The following is a 16392-nucleotide window of genomic DNA, read 5'->3' as shown; positions in this document are numbered from 1 at the left end:
GCACAATATAACATTGCCGACAAATGATAGTTCCACGAAAAGACGTCGGATATATGTAATTGATTCTTCTCAGATTAGAACTAAATAATAACTTTCAATCGACGCAGCGTTGACTTCTACGTTTGACCTTATGGACCATGTCAACGACGTAATGGAGTGACGGGGAAACCCCTGATAAATACTTGTAGTTCATAGGCTTTTTGACGTATTTAATGGTTTGTACTGCTTTTGTTTTTCGCTTTAAGTGTTTAAGTTGAAAATAATGTAATTTGTTTATTTGTATTCTAACTAGTTTGGATTTTTATTAAAAGTTCTTTTTGATCACTTGAAGTTTTGTCTCTTCAATGACTCAACGAAATCAATGAATTAAAGATATACATTGGTGATATTAACATCTTCTCCTTATTTTATTCGTTTAAATGTAGCCATGAGTTGGTCTCTATTAGCAACAACCCACTGCTCCCAAGTTTTAGTGTTAGGATCGAGCTTCCTGGTCAATTCGATGTCTCTCACCATCTTTCCAGATTGATAAAATTCGAACATGACTGCAAGATCAGCGGCTCCTGGGAAATCCAAACTGGCAAACTGCTCGGATGTCATCTGGAAATGAAGTAACCATCGGAGAATCGTATGAAAACAAAACATTAATAGAAGCAGCATTTTGTAATTAAAGCCATAATATACACATTTAAAGTTCACAATATATTTGCATTACAATTATCGTAATAGTTATTTATTTTAATTTAGTAATACCTATAATACTAATCAACAATCATCTATAATGAATATATGAGATAATATAGTAGAATGTTAATTATGTTGTATGTTCAGTCTGCAGATGTTAAATGTCACAAACCCCAAGTATGAATATATGATTCAACAATATACACAAAATATACTGTACATTTCCACGATTCGAAGAAATTTACTGATTGAAATTCAGGGCAGATTGATTTGATATGATATGCAAAGACTCAATTTGGAACATGGCATTTATCCTAGCCAAAACTGTTCTGTTACATGTAACAGCTGTTAGCGTCAACGACTTCTCAGCAAGGATGATGCTGGTGAATAGTAATTTCTCCGGGCCAGAACTCCGATTTTGCATTTACGTGATTAAGTGACATAATTTGAAAACATTCTAATTTGCTTTCTAGAAAAAACAGTGTGCACCTCTATTATTTCTGCAGGCTTAGACATATGTATTAGTTCTATATACCGCAATGCAATGCGGCAATGACGTCATTGTAAAGGTGCATACACTAATCGAGTATCCGACATCCGTCCCTGCTGCTCACTATATAGAACAACCACTTGGTGATTAGTGCACAATTGAATTGACATGAGGTAACCAAGGAACACAATGGATCAACCAATCAGAATATGGGGACCGTTACCAGTCATCAACGTCCTGAGGCGTTTTGTCCCATGATGCAGGAACCAATCAAATCACAGATAAAAAAATAGATTTACTATATAACGGAAGTTCCGTTCAAAAACCCATGACACCAAATTGTATGTACAAGGTATACAGAGTTTGAGGGTGCTGTTTCCCAATACTGCTACAATTTGAAGTACATTTTCAACATTATTAAATTGTTGCAATGGTTGATCGCGGCATAAACGCAAGAAATTGACGACTGATCCTCTGAAACAATAGAATAGTGCATGGGTCATTGACTGGCCTTTAGACACAATTGTTTGTTTGGTTAAACAATTCATAACTATTCAGGTAGTAATTCGAGATAGTAATTGATTTCATGTTTAAATAAATCTTGAATATATATTTGATGCCTGACATTAATCCACAAATAAAATAAGACACCTTTCGAGGCACTTACATTTCCAGGCTTAAACTGCAGTGGTGAAAGGTGTCTGGTGAGGACTTCTGCTGTCTCTGTTAAAGTACTCAGATCTCCACTGAGTCCAATCTTTTTACCGATATAATCAGACGGATTGTCGAAAACAGACACAATGGCGACTCCTGCTTCCCCTGCACTTATACTATGTATCGGTTGTTCTCCCACTGGTATGTCTGCATTTTAAAATAATACACATTTTGAGGTGACCATGTCGTTAACATTCTATCTTGAAAACCAAGATCATAAGTGAGTAAAACTATAACTGGCATGTCCCGTCTTGGTTCATTTGCGCTCACGCAACCTATACAACGACGTGTGTTTGTACACCAAATCAGAACGCACGCTGGACGACTGGGACCCACACAAATTGATTCAGCTACTCTGTTACCACTAGACTACACTACAATTTGTCAAATTCTAAAATACTTCTTAGGGTGATTGATTCAGTGGAATTCACAAATCGAAAATTCTTCTGATTATATGCTTGAGGTCACAAGTCGCAAAATGTCAGCAAGTTTCAATATGCATTAATGTTTGAATAAAACATTACATGGGACGAACATACGAATACAGCATAAACCGCCGATATTATTTACAAATCATATCATCCAAATTAAGTAAAATCTCCTCATTGGCTGACTTTCAACCCACGCATGACAGTGCAGAAGAACAACCAGTTATTTCCGTGGCAGTGACCGCTCTAACCGAGCGACCATAATTAGTCAGACAATAAGATTAATATTTACATTGTGGCACACCCAATAAACCATGTTTTGAAGCGTTGCAGTTGTCACGATGCACATTTTACACGTGTTGCACACTTCGTTATTGGACCCATACTAAACACGACTCGGCGCAACGACTGTATCCCTTTAAACAATTCTATATTAATATTTACAATTTTTGTCTGGCAGCCCAGAATTCAATATTCAGTCTTTTTTTGGCAACAATGATTTATCATGAGATAAAAATAATATCAAGTAAGATAATACTAACAAAGATAAAATTACTGTTTCTAGTCCGCACTCTAATTGAAGAATTGGTTAAACCTACAAAATTGCGACCTCAAACATTTTTGCAACACCCTTGACAAGAAAGAAGAGAGGCATTAGTTTGAAATCATGAAACAAGACAAAAAAAAACAAACAAGACAAGACAGACCCCAAAGACCGCAACATTTATAAAGAGCCATTAAAAGACTTACCTAAATAGTATACGCCATCTGGTCCTTTGATTGGTTTTAAATCACCCAAAATATTCTCCATATATTCACTATATCGCACTGATGTATACGGCAAACCAATCTCTGCCATGTACTCCTCGATTTCCCATTTACCATCAAAGTGCTGGCATGACTTACCAAACAATAACTTCACGTTCTCAAGACCACTGAAAACCACATGTTTAACTCCAGCATTTTTAGCCGCATCTGCAAGGTTTCTACCCTAAAAAAAGCAAACATAAGTTTCATCCACTTATAATACTTACCACAGGTGAGGACAACTCAGTTTATTCGTGAGTGACTACACCAAAAGCCAAGATTGATGCGAATAAAAATACACCAGTAAACTTGCACTCTTCTTCTAGCTGTTATGTTGCCGTGTAAATGTTTTGCAAACGTCACTCACTCACTGACCCAGTAAAAACCAACACAATTACATGTACACAAATGAATAATCTGATGTAAACTGACACAATATGATCTTAAAGGGCGGTAGTCGTCGCACCACGCATGCGTGAGATATATGGGTATAAACAAAGATGGTGACTTTGACTGTTGCGCAGATCAACGAGTACAAACTGAGACGTTACCAAGCTTTAATTAGGTATTTTGTAGGTGGTTGGAAGGTATCGAAGGAGTCACCGACAGTAATTAGTGAAAATTGCGCCCAGGTAAAAACTCATACTCGTGATTTCCATAAGAAGAGCGCATTGGATTGTGGAAAATATATGTTCATCAACACACTTGTCGCACATGCGCAGCGCGACAACTGTCGCTCTTTAATGTTGCGTGTGAATTTTTAATCCAGATTAACACATAGTGTAGAAATTACCTTATATGGTGTCTATCTGTTTAACAGATAATGTATTTTGTTATATGTATGTACGAAGTGTCTACATGCAGTCTGACAGTTTGTTGAGTGTGCTATGGATCGTACCTATCTCTGATAAGTAATTTATGAATTGTTTGATTACACCCATTCCTGACGCAAGTGTGAATAATTGCATTATGTTTGCTGACAGTTAGTCGATGTAATCTATTGTATGACATGTACCTGTTTCTACCATGATTTGTACTACTTTACCCAGATGCCTAGGTGATGTGTATAGTTGTTTATACCTGTTGAATCTCTCTGGATTTATCAAGGTACTCCCAATAGTTGGTTACACCAAATACACCATAACAACCTTTTAATGCTGCATCAATACTTGACTTATCATCCAGATCTGCTTTAACAACTTCAGCCCCTGAAATATAGTTTGGATTTCACTGTGAAACTCTCCAAAATGTAAACGCATAAAAGTGTATTATGACACATGACCAGATATTTTTTATTTTTAATTTCAAACAGTAAAGAGTGTTATTGCTAAGCCGAATCAATGTTGGGAGAGTCAACCATACTGATGTATTAGCGAGTCCAACATAAAAGGCGAAGCTTTATGGGAATAAAAATAACACGTGTATGTGTTATTATGAGTTGTATTCCTTCTTGGATTATGCAGATCAAGCTAGTCAATTCTTTAGAAATGTTCGTCAGTCACAACGCTATATTGTTTCTGACAAAAACGGGGCGACTTGTTAATCAGAGAGGGGTATTTGCTTGGCTGCTATCCAAGGATATTTTGTACTTTCTTGGAAATCAGACTCCGAGATTCAGACCACCAAGTTTTGATCCTACTATAGTTGATTCTGCTTGTGAACCAACTTTAGATTTGGCTCAAATTTAGTCTATGTCATTATATATCTGTTATGGACTATAATGTTTTATGTTCTACTTTGTATGTGTGTATAAATAAAAACACATTTATTATATTTATTTAAATGTTTAAGATGACGTGGTGCCCTACAATACAAAATCAGCAGTATTGAAAGAAAACTGAAATTGGCATAGTAAAATATCTGTCTAAAACTACACATTCTCGCTGATCAGATGTGAGCCAAGGTCAATTTAATTCCTTTACTCACACGGTATAGCAGAGCAACGTTCATTCATAAATCAATTCGGTACCTGATTTTTTAAGCTTCCTAGCTTTTGAGCTGTCTGGATTTCTGGTCATTGCTCGCACTTTGTAGTTGGAGTTCTTCAGGAGAGCCCTGGCAACAGAACCACCTTGCATGCCTGTGGCACCAAACACTGCCACTACCTTTGCCATAATGTGTTCTATAATATGATGCATGTAATGAAAAAATGAAGTTTAGTTCCGGCTAATGATAATGTCTATCTCACAGATCAATGTACAATTCATGTACTTTTCTTAGACCCATTACCCAACCATACGCCTCAGGTGAAGGTACTTGGTAATCGTATTTCAACAGCTACGGCGTGAAAAAAAATAACTGATTGTTTTGTTGTTGTTGTTGTATTATTTCCTCTTCATTCGTTGTTTTATTTCGAGTGACACGTCTTACTAGGAATTTATGGAGCAAAGCAATTACAGTTTAAGGACATGTATATCTAAATACTTTGCTTCAACAAATCCATCTTTTTATGGCGTATGCTTTAAGTATTAACCTTTATCCTGTCAACCCCATGTACATTTACATTGACTTGACCTTGTCAGAGTTAAACCATCACCAAAGCTACGAAACAAATTTAAAACCCATTGTTTGCACCAATTACAAAAAAGTACATTATATTATGGGTAACTGTTTTGATCTTTCTGGAATTCAAGGAGGTATCTGAATTCGTTTTTTTTAAAAAGTCGAATAAAATTATATTTGCTTTGAAATACAAGCATAGCGCTAGCAACCTTGCAGAAAGTGTCTTTAAAAAGTGTTTGAGATTCAAGTTCTGTCTCATTATAAACACGTTCGGTCACAGATAATGCTATAAATTTCTCAGCACAATTAGTACATTGTGTATCATGTGTATCAAGACTTGGACCACATATGTAATTCTCTACATCAACGGAGCAGCATCTTGCAAGGGATGACATAATTTTAGTATTGGAATCATCGGATTTAATAGTGTAATTTTAGCAGAAATCTGTACAAGATTGTCATGCCAGTGCCAGTGTACGTTTTTTGAACTAATTGATAAATATCCAAAGTAATTAGAGTTGATTACAATCTTTCTGGTCTAGGAATCATTATTGATAGTATTTGAAAATAGTAATTGGTATGCAAATTAGGTTTCACCGTGATGACTGTCAGGCGATGTAAATACCCGGATGTCCGCCCGAGGATATACAAAGTATATACTAAGAACAATTAATACGTAAATTAGCTAATTAAAATATGCAAAGATCAATTCAATCATGAAACTACAGAAACAATACACGTTTAAATATATTTATAAGCACACAGTAAGTAGTTAATTAGCTAAATAATGTGTACAGAATAATGCCAAACTGGCATTCAACTAACAGTATACTTATTCTGGACAAGGCAAACTATTGCTATGATACAGAACATGCAATCTGCACACAGTTAATTAGTATGACAATTTATAAGCATAGATTTGAAAAATAAAATCACATATTAATCTACACACGCAGTTTGTATGTTCTTCAGTTTTATTCCAGTGAGAAAAGTTAACAATATGTAATTAGTACGTATGGACAAATTAATTATAAACAAGCAGCCTATCGGCTGAGATAGCTCCGCTGTTAGAAATGCACATTTCAATTAAAGAACTGAAGACATCATCAGAAAATGAACAATATGTATAGTATCAAAGCAATCAGACTTACAGTTTTTAACAAGAAGTCGAAAATATCACTTTCTACCAAAAATGACCAAAATATTCACCAAAATTAGAGAATTGAAGATATCACGAAATGAACAAATCTGAGACAGCTCTATATGTAGTATCTATATATGTAATATCAAAGCAATTGAACTTTTGGTTTTTAACAAGAAGTCGAAAATATCACTTTTTACCAAATATGACAAAAATATTCACCAAAATTATAGAATCCAAGATATCATCACGAAATGAACAAATCTGAGAAAGGTCTACATGTAGTACCTATATATGTAATATCAAAGCAATTAGACTTGCGGTTTTTAACAAGAAGTCGAAAATATCACTTTTTACCAAAAATGATAAAAATATTCACCAAAATTAGAGAATTAAAGATATCATTACAAAATGAACAATTCTGAGAGAGGTCCACATATAGTACCTATATATGTAATATCAAAGCAATTGCACTTGCGGTTTTTAACAAGAAGTCGAAAATATCACTTTTTACCAAAAATGACAAAAATATTCACCAAAATTAGAGAATTAAAGATATCATTACAAAATGAACAAATCTGAGAGAGGTCCACATGTAGTACCTATATATGTAATATCAAAGCAATTGCACTTGCGGTTTTTAACAAGAAGTCGAAAATATCACTTTTTACCAAAAATGACAAAAATATTCACCAAAATTAGAGAATTAAAGATATCATTACAAAATGAACAAATCTGAGAGAGGTCCACATGTAGTACCTATATATGTAATATCAAAGCAATTGCACTTGCGGTTTTTAACAAGAAGTCGAAAATATCACTTTTTACCAAAAATGACAAAAATATTCACCAAAATTAGAGAATTAAAGATATCATTACAAAATGAACAAATCTGAGAGAGGTCCACATGTAGTACCTATATATGTAATATCAAAGCAATTGCACTTGCGGTTTTTAACAAGAAGTCGAAAATATCACTTTTTACCAAAAATGACAAAAATATTCACCAAAATTAGAGAATTGAAGATATCAACATGAAATGAACAAACCTAAGAGAGGTCTACCCAAGGTACATATACACTGAGTATCAAAGAATTCAGGCTTGTAGTTTTCAAGAAGAAGTCGAAAAAGTAAAACATTGACACGGACGACGGACAATCACTCATATGATAAGCTCCGCTCGACAAAGTCGACAGCGGAGCTAAAAAAGTTCATTGGTATGCAAATTGGAAGCTCTTATCAGATATTGATCAACGCAAACATCATGTGCCAAGTTTCATGCAATTGTGCAAACAAATGTGACGATGCACAATAGAAATGCAAAAAAAATAGTTATTATCCCAATTACCGTGTACTGTTTTGTCTCAAAATCTACTAAGGTCTGGTATATATGTTGTAGTACTTGCGTACTAAGTTACATTCTAATTTGACACACACAAGAAAGGATGGAAATAACCATTTTTAAAGCGAGAGACTCGTCACCCGAGCATGCAGCAGACGACCATAGCGTGTTATTTACAAATAATCAGTCACCCATGAGCCTTTGCTCTTTATTCTCCTGTTTGGGGCACAAATTCCTCGCCTGCAAAGGTGACCCATTTTATTTTTCAAAAATTTAGGGTACTACGTTTACTCGTTGGTTGTATAAGTAAAATAGCCCTTTCATATTACGTCACATCGTCTATTTGGAATTTGATTGTAGCAAGAGCGCTAATAGACGTTGTTGCTGAAACGAACATGCCTCTCAGTTTCGTCCATTTATTGACGTCATAAAACGCCGAGTTATGCCAAAGTCACTGCTCTTAAATAAACCCGCTAACCAGACATGCAACTAACGAGTGTAATTAATAATACGTTCGTGGAATTGTTTATCTGACCAATATTTCATATATTTGCTTTCGGTAAAGTAATCTCTGGAACCATTTTATTCATAAGGGTCAAGCCTCGGTCATTCACGGAGAGGATAAGTGGACACAAATGAATGCGTCGCCGGCAAGCGTCGATCGCACAGTAGGTCAACCGGCCGGGGCATGGGTCTTTCGAGGAAATAACGGCTGTGCATTGAGGTGCAGTGGTCGGACATATTGCGACTGCTACGTGTGCCTAATTGACGGTTCAATCACAGATGAATCGGGGTAACCTTGCGCAGCGAATACAGTCGAGTGGGTCTATCGACACTGAATGTCTGTGATCTTGTCGGAACCCGGCATACAATTGTCAAAATGAAAAAAAAAAGTACTCATGAATAATTCAGATAAAACGATGGTCTACATTACCAGCCGCTGACCTTGAATAGTCACTGTTGATTATCAACTGAAAGGCACAATCGTCGGTAGTTCACGATCACCACCATGATTTCCTATGCCCTCAGCGTCAGAGAAAAGTCAAACGCGGAAGTAGTGTGACCTTTTCGGTTTAATTTATTACAGGTTTACGGTAAAATTGTTCACAGTGGTACTATATTCAAATACACCATTTAAACCCTTAATCAGTGCGTTTTGACGCGAAAATAACAAGTTTACAGCAGAAGCAATAGTTCTCGATATACTGAAAAATTAAGCCGGAAGTTACACCCTCAGATAGTGATATAACTCACCGAATTATGAGTATATCCCAGTCTGAAAATAGAGATTTTCGAGCCTGGCCAATTACTGTTCAGTTTACATCACACAAGCCGAAAAACATTTTATGTAGAACCGTAGACTATTACGAACTGTGACAACTAGGACACAGCCAAGATAACCCAATATTTATAAACGAAAAAACGTCAATAGTGCAAGGACGTTTAGTTACGCGTTCTTTTTCAAATTTACGTGTGATAAATACGCGTAACGTCGTCACCACGTGACTCATACGAGGGAAGAACGACTGGAAATCGCGTTCGGAACGTGTAGGTGCAGTTCTAGACGTTATTATCATTACAAGTAATTCCAAAGACAATTTCCTACAATTGTGCTCGCATTTTGATAGTTTTTGTTAATATTGATAGTTAATATATATGTTTTAATAAATATAAATAAAATAAATAAATATTTTTTTTATGATAGTATTTCGTCATGACAGCTGGAACATCTCAGTTGGTGCTAAATGTTTATGTATTTATTTTAGATTTCCTTGTATCATGTTAAACTAAATTATCAGCTAAAATTATTCAATGTTTGTAATTGTGTTTAGTGACTCAAACTTTAATTAACAGGTTTTTGTTTTTGTTTAATGTTCACATTCAGTGACCCAAACTTATTTGTTCTTTCAGCTGGCAACATTGAAAATGATAATAATGAGATAACATCTATGCCATCAACACCAAAACAAACACGTGGTTATGCTACTTTCATGGTTGATGTTTTGTCTTTTGTTCAAAAAAGACAAGATGATGAGGCTAGTTTCCGGCGAGAGGAGATTGATTTAAAAAAAAGAGGAATTCGAGTTAGAACGACAGCGACTTAAACTCGATAAGGAACACCTAGAAAATGATCGAAAAGAAAGAGAAGAATTATGCTGAGACCACTACTTGAACGACCAAATATGGGTATCAAATCGTCCAGGCGATTTGGATAAACCAGCATTCTCAATAGGATGCATAAACCTTCCAATCCAGTTGCAGCAGTCTTGTTTGGACCTACAGTTTTATATTATTGGTTTTGAATAATCGTCTATTGGTGACAAATAGTTCTGTTTAGAAACTTGTTGGGTTCACAAATATCTCAGATGTACACCAGATTGTGTCAGTAAAGAAAACGCCCTCAAGCGTTCACTAAACAACAGCGTTTGCGAACGTTTTGAACGGTGGCGCTTTGTACTTGACGGACAGCAGAGGCCGGAAGGCACACTCCAAACACTGGCGGCACCCTCACTTTCGTTCCTCTCGTTGGGGGTTTTCACCACTGCCAGACCCGTAATTTCCATATGTTCAATAATTTGCATAAAACATGTTGTGATTTCACATTTTCTCAAAATGCAATAGAAACCGAGATATCAATTAATAAATAAATTAAGTAATATTTATTAATATAAATTCGTGCACTGTAGTATGTATTTTCAAAGTGAATATGTGCGTATTTTAGAGATAAATTTAGATCTACTTTTTTCAAGAATGGATGTATCTCAATTTTTACATGAGTATCTGGTTGATGTTTGCTATAGTTCTTTAATTGTCGCGAGCAGACAGCTGTTTCCAGGGCAGTTTCATCCGACTTGTTTATTTGTGCTCTTGCGTTTAGTTTCAGTTCATGTAGCCATGTCAACATGCACTGCCTGTTTGGGTATAGGAACATACAGACATAATATTTAAGGGCATTGAATTAATCCCGATCAAGCAGCACTTGTACCGTACGTAGGGATACGTCCTACGTCCGATGGAAGAATGAACATATGAGGGAAATATTTCTTAAATTATTTGGCAATGAAACAACTAATGAAATTATTAATAAGGCGCTGAACGGATCGTGTGGTCTACTCTGGTCAATACATGGATGTCCCGGCTCAAAATAATGGAAATTATACAATTTAATAAACAGTTTGGTATTATAAAGCAAGCATATGTTATTGAATTTAATTATCACGCTCCGAAAGCCCGAAAATCACTAATACTTGTTTCCGGTCGATCAGCTTGCACTACATATATGACTGGAAAGGAAACAAAATATGCACACATTTTTTTTAGCTACCGAAAACCATACGTCAAAATACAAAATAGCTTGTCTAAACCAGTTACGAGTGCTTATAAGACACCGAGGTATCACAAAATGTCGTCCGATCACATATAAATCATTTATTTGTCCAGATTTTACGAATTTATGGCGAAATTTCTGTTTCTTTTGAGAATACCAGCCTTCAAGTTGTGTCAATCTGCGCATGCGTACGCGCCCTCAAACGCCATGACTTTAAATTCCTTCTTTGCTGTCTGAGTTTGAAATTTTTAACTATGCATAGTCATACGAGATAAATCTGAAGGATCCTATTTGATATTTCAACTAAATCTTTTTGTACTCCTAACCTTGACCCTATTAACCATCGGGCCCCATAGCTGACTACATACATTTAAAATTGTTGGCTGGCAAAATAAATTCTTCTGATCACAATTCACTGTCTGTGACCATGTATATTTTTCTTCTACTTGCTGAAAGCAATTTGTCAGTCTCAATAATTCTTTGTAATTTTCATTAGAATTGTATTTTTCAGCAAGTCTGCCTTGAATCATCTTCATACTGTAACAGTTTCTTGTCTTGTGGTACGTTAGTAGTACAAGTAAGAAGGCAATACATTTTGATTAAAATCCGATGTAGGCCCCTTTTTTTCTAACTAGTTAGAGGCAACTGGGACACAATTTTCGAACTGATTAACGTCAAATAAAACCAAAAAAATCAACATTTACAAACAAAAATATAAATAAATATTATATAAAGGGTCATTAACAAAATTAATTAATTGGAACCTCATACCTACACCGAATTTTAATCAAATTGATATATTGTTGAACTTTTGAGTTATGAAATGCTACTTAATCTTCACGTGATTGTCTTTAGCTGTGTACCAACCTTCATCAACATTCTTATCCCTTTTGCCCACATATTTATATGTCCTTTCTACCATGATTTTGACAATGTATTCACAATTACAATTCAAAATTTTCATTACCATTTCCTGGCCAATAAAATATGAATGTCATTGGAAATTTTCTACGTACTACATCATATTTGTCTATAATTCTACAATATTTGGAATTTAATGGCATATTATGTATTCTTGTTCAATCACTTTTAAGACATTGTACTTTGCTTATGCTAGGCCAAAAATAAATCTGTTTCTCATATCATTGGATTGATTTGTTTGTTTGACTCGGCTGGGAAAATGATGGATGCAATTACACGACAGAAATTTTATTACCAATGAGAGGCATTTTCATTGCGAATTATGCTCAACTTGAAGGTGATCATTTATCAGGGCTTGGAAACAGATTTTTCCTGGTTTCAGGGCTGGCCAACTAAAGTTTGTGTATGGTATTTGTGATAGGGTGCAGTATCTACATAAAGAATTAAAACAATATTCTGTAGGAAAATCAAACAATCTGCATGAAAATACTAAAAGTCTGAGCAGAACACAAAATAGTTCTGCACAAGTTTAATAATTCCAATATTTGGAAGTCTGTATATTGAGGTGGACGTGGAAATAGTTATGCAATATTTAAATATGCTAAATATATAGACATTGCATTTGCTCCATTGGCAGTGTGTGAGATTAATTACACACAGAAGTTTGGTAATAGATAATCCAGATAAGTCGGATTAAAACATTAGTGTACATTACAGTAACAGCTGACTCGATTTGTAGTACAAGGTTACTTCAAATCAAGGAAATGTCATTATTATTCATCGTTTTCAATGTTAGTTGTGAATTATGCTAATATTTGTTATATACTACAAATATTTTTGTATTTAACTTGTTACCTTTTTTACGTTAATTATTAATAGTTAATGACTATATTAACGAATTACGTTTCTCAGCATTTAATGTCTTTATACATGAATTAAGTGATAATAAAATTGTTTTACAAGAATTCGTAATTGTTTGAAGTTCATTTTATGCATGCTCTAATGATGTATTTGTGTATTATCATAATATTTTTTACCATAGACAATTATCATAAAGATAAAAATGCTTAATGCTGAACAATTTGCAGCATTGAAGTTGGCGAAATATTGGGCCAAGCTGGAACAGGAAAGACCTTCATCATTAAAACTTTAAAATGTTATGGCAAAAACATAGCAGTTTTGCCAGCAGACAGCTATCAGAGTTCAATCCAAAGACTGTACAAGCTGGATTGGTATTGATGATGGGCGATACACAAATGAAGAAGTCGTGCTTATTAATCATGATCATTTGAAAGTGAAGAGAGAAGCTGATGTTGTGATTATTGATGAAGTTTCAATGCTGAACCAATGCATCAACTAGAATTTTTATGTTGGCAAATCAGGATGAACATTGGTTTGGTGGACTACAAGTTACCAACAGTGCCAACACCAAAGTATGAAAATATTGCGTTAGAAAAAAAAAATATTAGTAAAATAGAATATTGACTTGGAAAATAAAACGATTTAAAAGAAAGTTGTGCAAAGTTACAGTACTCCTTTCGCACAACCTCCCGCCCGCTTTAGCTTTCCCATCACCTTTTTCTCTCGCTTTTGCGACCGCTTGTTGAATTCGACCGAACAATTTCCGTTTTATTTTCGACCGCGCAAACCCCGAAATTTCACCGCCCACCTGCTCGCTCGCGCGCATTTAAAATTCGGACCGTGACTAACAGAATAATTTCCGAGGTTCACATTGTCTTATAATTGTCTTTCTGGTTTTTATAGATGTTGAACAGCTGACAAAAGTTCAAATACTTTTTGTTTTAACTATAAATAATTATATGCACGCAACCTGACCCTTTGACCTCGATTTGGCTTGAACTGAATATTTTATTTTAAACAATATTCTGACGTGAAATACAAAATGTATTTTAACACAAATACGACAGGGTTGTCTGGGGTTTCTTTCCTGATTGTTGAGTCTTTGCAATGTGTTTTGTATAATTATTGTTGTTTTCCCCCCGATGCTGAAGGACCGTAAAGCTAAATGGCAGTTACATGCATGGGCTGAGTGAAAGAAAATATTTCTAAGCCTAAAATAAAATCTAATATTACACCTCTTTGTGTATTTGTTAATTTTACATATGTTTGTCATGACAGTATGTTTGTAAATATCTCGAAAAATCTCGTCTTTCGTTGATAATTTCGATTGTTTGTTTGGAATGTCGATCCCCGTTGGTTTCTCCATACTGAGTTTAGGAAGGGCGTCGATCAACACCGTGACAATCAGCCGAGAGAAGACAAACATTGCCCGTAATTCATGGAGATCATGTCCGTAATTTGTGGGCTGAAACCCCAAATAATTAATCAAGTATTATTATTTTAATATATATTTTATTTTACATCGCAAAACTAAACCATGCCCAAAACAGAGCTAGAGTTGTTCGCGGTGAAACAACCGCATTGAAGACGATGCAACTTCAGCTAGCCATTTCTTACCTTGAAATAAAAAAAATAAAAATTCGAAGAGCATCGGGGAAAATATTAATAATCATCCTTATCAATCGCTTGCTTTATTTTATTCGAATCCATGAAATTCACGATTTTTTTTACATTTGTTGGCAACTTCCGCGCTAAAAATGATTGAAAATGTGGGTGTGGTTATTTTGCAAAGTCATGTTGATAATACGGACAAATATGGTTCTGTGACCCAGTTCGTGCTCCGATAAGGTGACTCTCAGCCAATCAATGATGTTGTAACAAAGCATATTTGACGCTAATTGAAGGGTCGTCGTACAATCCAATCACCGGCGTCGATTCACATAGTTGTTTGTGCTGTGACAGGCTTCAAAATTATTCGCTGAAAAACATATATTTTGACAAACTGATGGAGTTTGACCTTAGTTCAAAAAGAAAATACTAGGCTAGGATACATTAGAGCTCACGCGAATCAGTTTTCTCTGCAAGTTGTGAAATAAAGTAAACTAGAGTAGCGTCGATGATTTTCAGCTCTGAAGGACTTTGAATTGTTCATCGACTGGCCACCAAATAGTTATGGCTATAACTAAATTTGACACGTTTTTCATTTAAGCCCAATAAATTATTCATACATGTCAAGCTCTGTTCGATTTTTTCAGGGCATGTGGCCGTTTTTAGTCGAAAATATTTTTTGTGGGAACACTTTTGCGGTACGTATACGGTATAGACCGAGCTCATTCAATGATCGTGACTTAATTTTAAAAATTGAATGTCAAATTTTACCAGACGTGGACCGATGTGGATTCGATATCGTTATTTTTGGAATTAATCACTAACATTTCCTCGTTTCTCTGCTCTGTCAAAAGGAGTTACCTAGGCTTTTTTCACGTAACTGTCTCATTAAAATAAAAATAAAAATATTACATCTAGAACAAGCACCCAAAACACGTAACAAGAAGTCCCAGTTCAGTTGCTTTCACGATACAAGTGTAATACAGCTATTAGATTTGAAGTGTCGTTCAGAATGTAATAATAGTTAATACTAGTTGTATGTTCACACTTTACTATCAAAACCACCATTTCGACCACCCATGTGCCAGTTTTCAGTGTTTGGGCGAGCGGTCAATGTTTTCAATGTGTGAGCGAGCGAAAAAAAAATCGCGATTAAAATGCGGTCGGTTTCCGGTCGGACAAGACCGCGTGGTCGGAAATTAAGCGATAAGCGGTCGATGTAAAAGCGGAAGGTTGGGCGAAATGAGTACTGTATGACCATGTTTCTCCGACGAAGTCTCGACTGACAATAATGCTGACAATGGACGTTAGATAAACACACATTGTTTGCAACTGGAAGCTTATCACCCGTTATATCAGAATCGTCAACAACAGAGTATACAGATAAGATGTTATCATTTAATTCCTTCCAAAGATAAACACTATGCAAATATCCACGAAACGGCAGTTGTAGTCTTTTCTGCTAGTGTTTTAAAACACAAATTTGAGCAACGTTATTTCGCAATTTCGATCTTTTGTAAACCTGGGGTGAAGTATCAAGGTCTAAAGTAACCGTTTTATCAATTT

General features: G+C 35.3%; 1 protein-coding gene across 2 annotated transcripts; it reads right to left on the bottom strand.

Moving 5' to 3' along the window:
- Positions 1–383: 383 nt before the first annotated feature.
- LOC100368634 (nmrA-like family domain-containing protein 1) lies at positions 384–9141 on the bottom strand. Of its 2 annotated transcripts, none has more exons than XM_085508296.1 (6): positions 9054–9141; positions 5093–5245; positions 4204–4331; positions 3067–3307; positions 1842–2035; positions 384–600 (listed from the first exon to the last, which is right to left on the bottom strand). In XM_085508296.1, the coding sequence occupies exons 2-6, from the start codon at positions 5235–5237 to the stop codon at positions 403–405; spliced, it is 906 nt and encodes a 301-aa protein (XP_085364422.1). In that variant the 5' UTR covers positions 5238–5245; positions 9054–9141; the 3' UTR covers positions 384–402. The 2 variants fall into 2 exon arrangements, with proteins under 2 accessions (XP_085364422.1, XP_002736730.2); XM_002736684.4 differs by having other exon boundaries at positions 9043–9127.
- Between the last annotated feature and the right edge of the window lie 7251 nt (positions 9142–16392).

This window comes from Saccoglossus kowalevskii, chromosome 15 (genome assembly GCF_978046115.1).
Source record: "Saccoglossus kowalevskii chromosome 15, keSacKowa6.1, whole genome shotgun sequence".
Classification (NCBI taxonomy): domain Eukaryota; kingdom Metazoa; phylum Hemichordata; class Enteropneusta; family Harrimaniidae; genus Saccoglossus; species Saccoglossus kowalevskii.
This window is presented reverse-complemented; position numbering and strand designations above follow the sequence as displayed.

What these genes read in the sequence shown, in the direction of transcription:
- LOC100368634 (XM_085508296.1), bottom strand. Translation starts at nt 5,237, where the DNA reads ATGGCAAAGGTAGTGGCAGTGTTTGGTGCCACAGGCATGCAAGGTGGT. An exon ending in AATCCAGAGAGATTCAACAG is followed by an intron (nt 3,308 to 4,203) that starts GTATAAACAACT and finishes TGCTTTTTTTAG; the next exon opens with GGTAGAAACCTTGCAGATGC. An exon ending in TGCAGTTTAAGCCTGGAAAT is followed by an intron (nt 601 to 1,841) that starts GTAAGTGCCTCG and finishes CTTCATTTCCAG; the next exon opens with ATGACATCCGAGCAGTTTGC.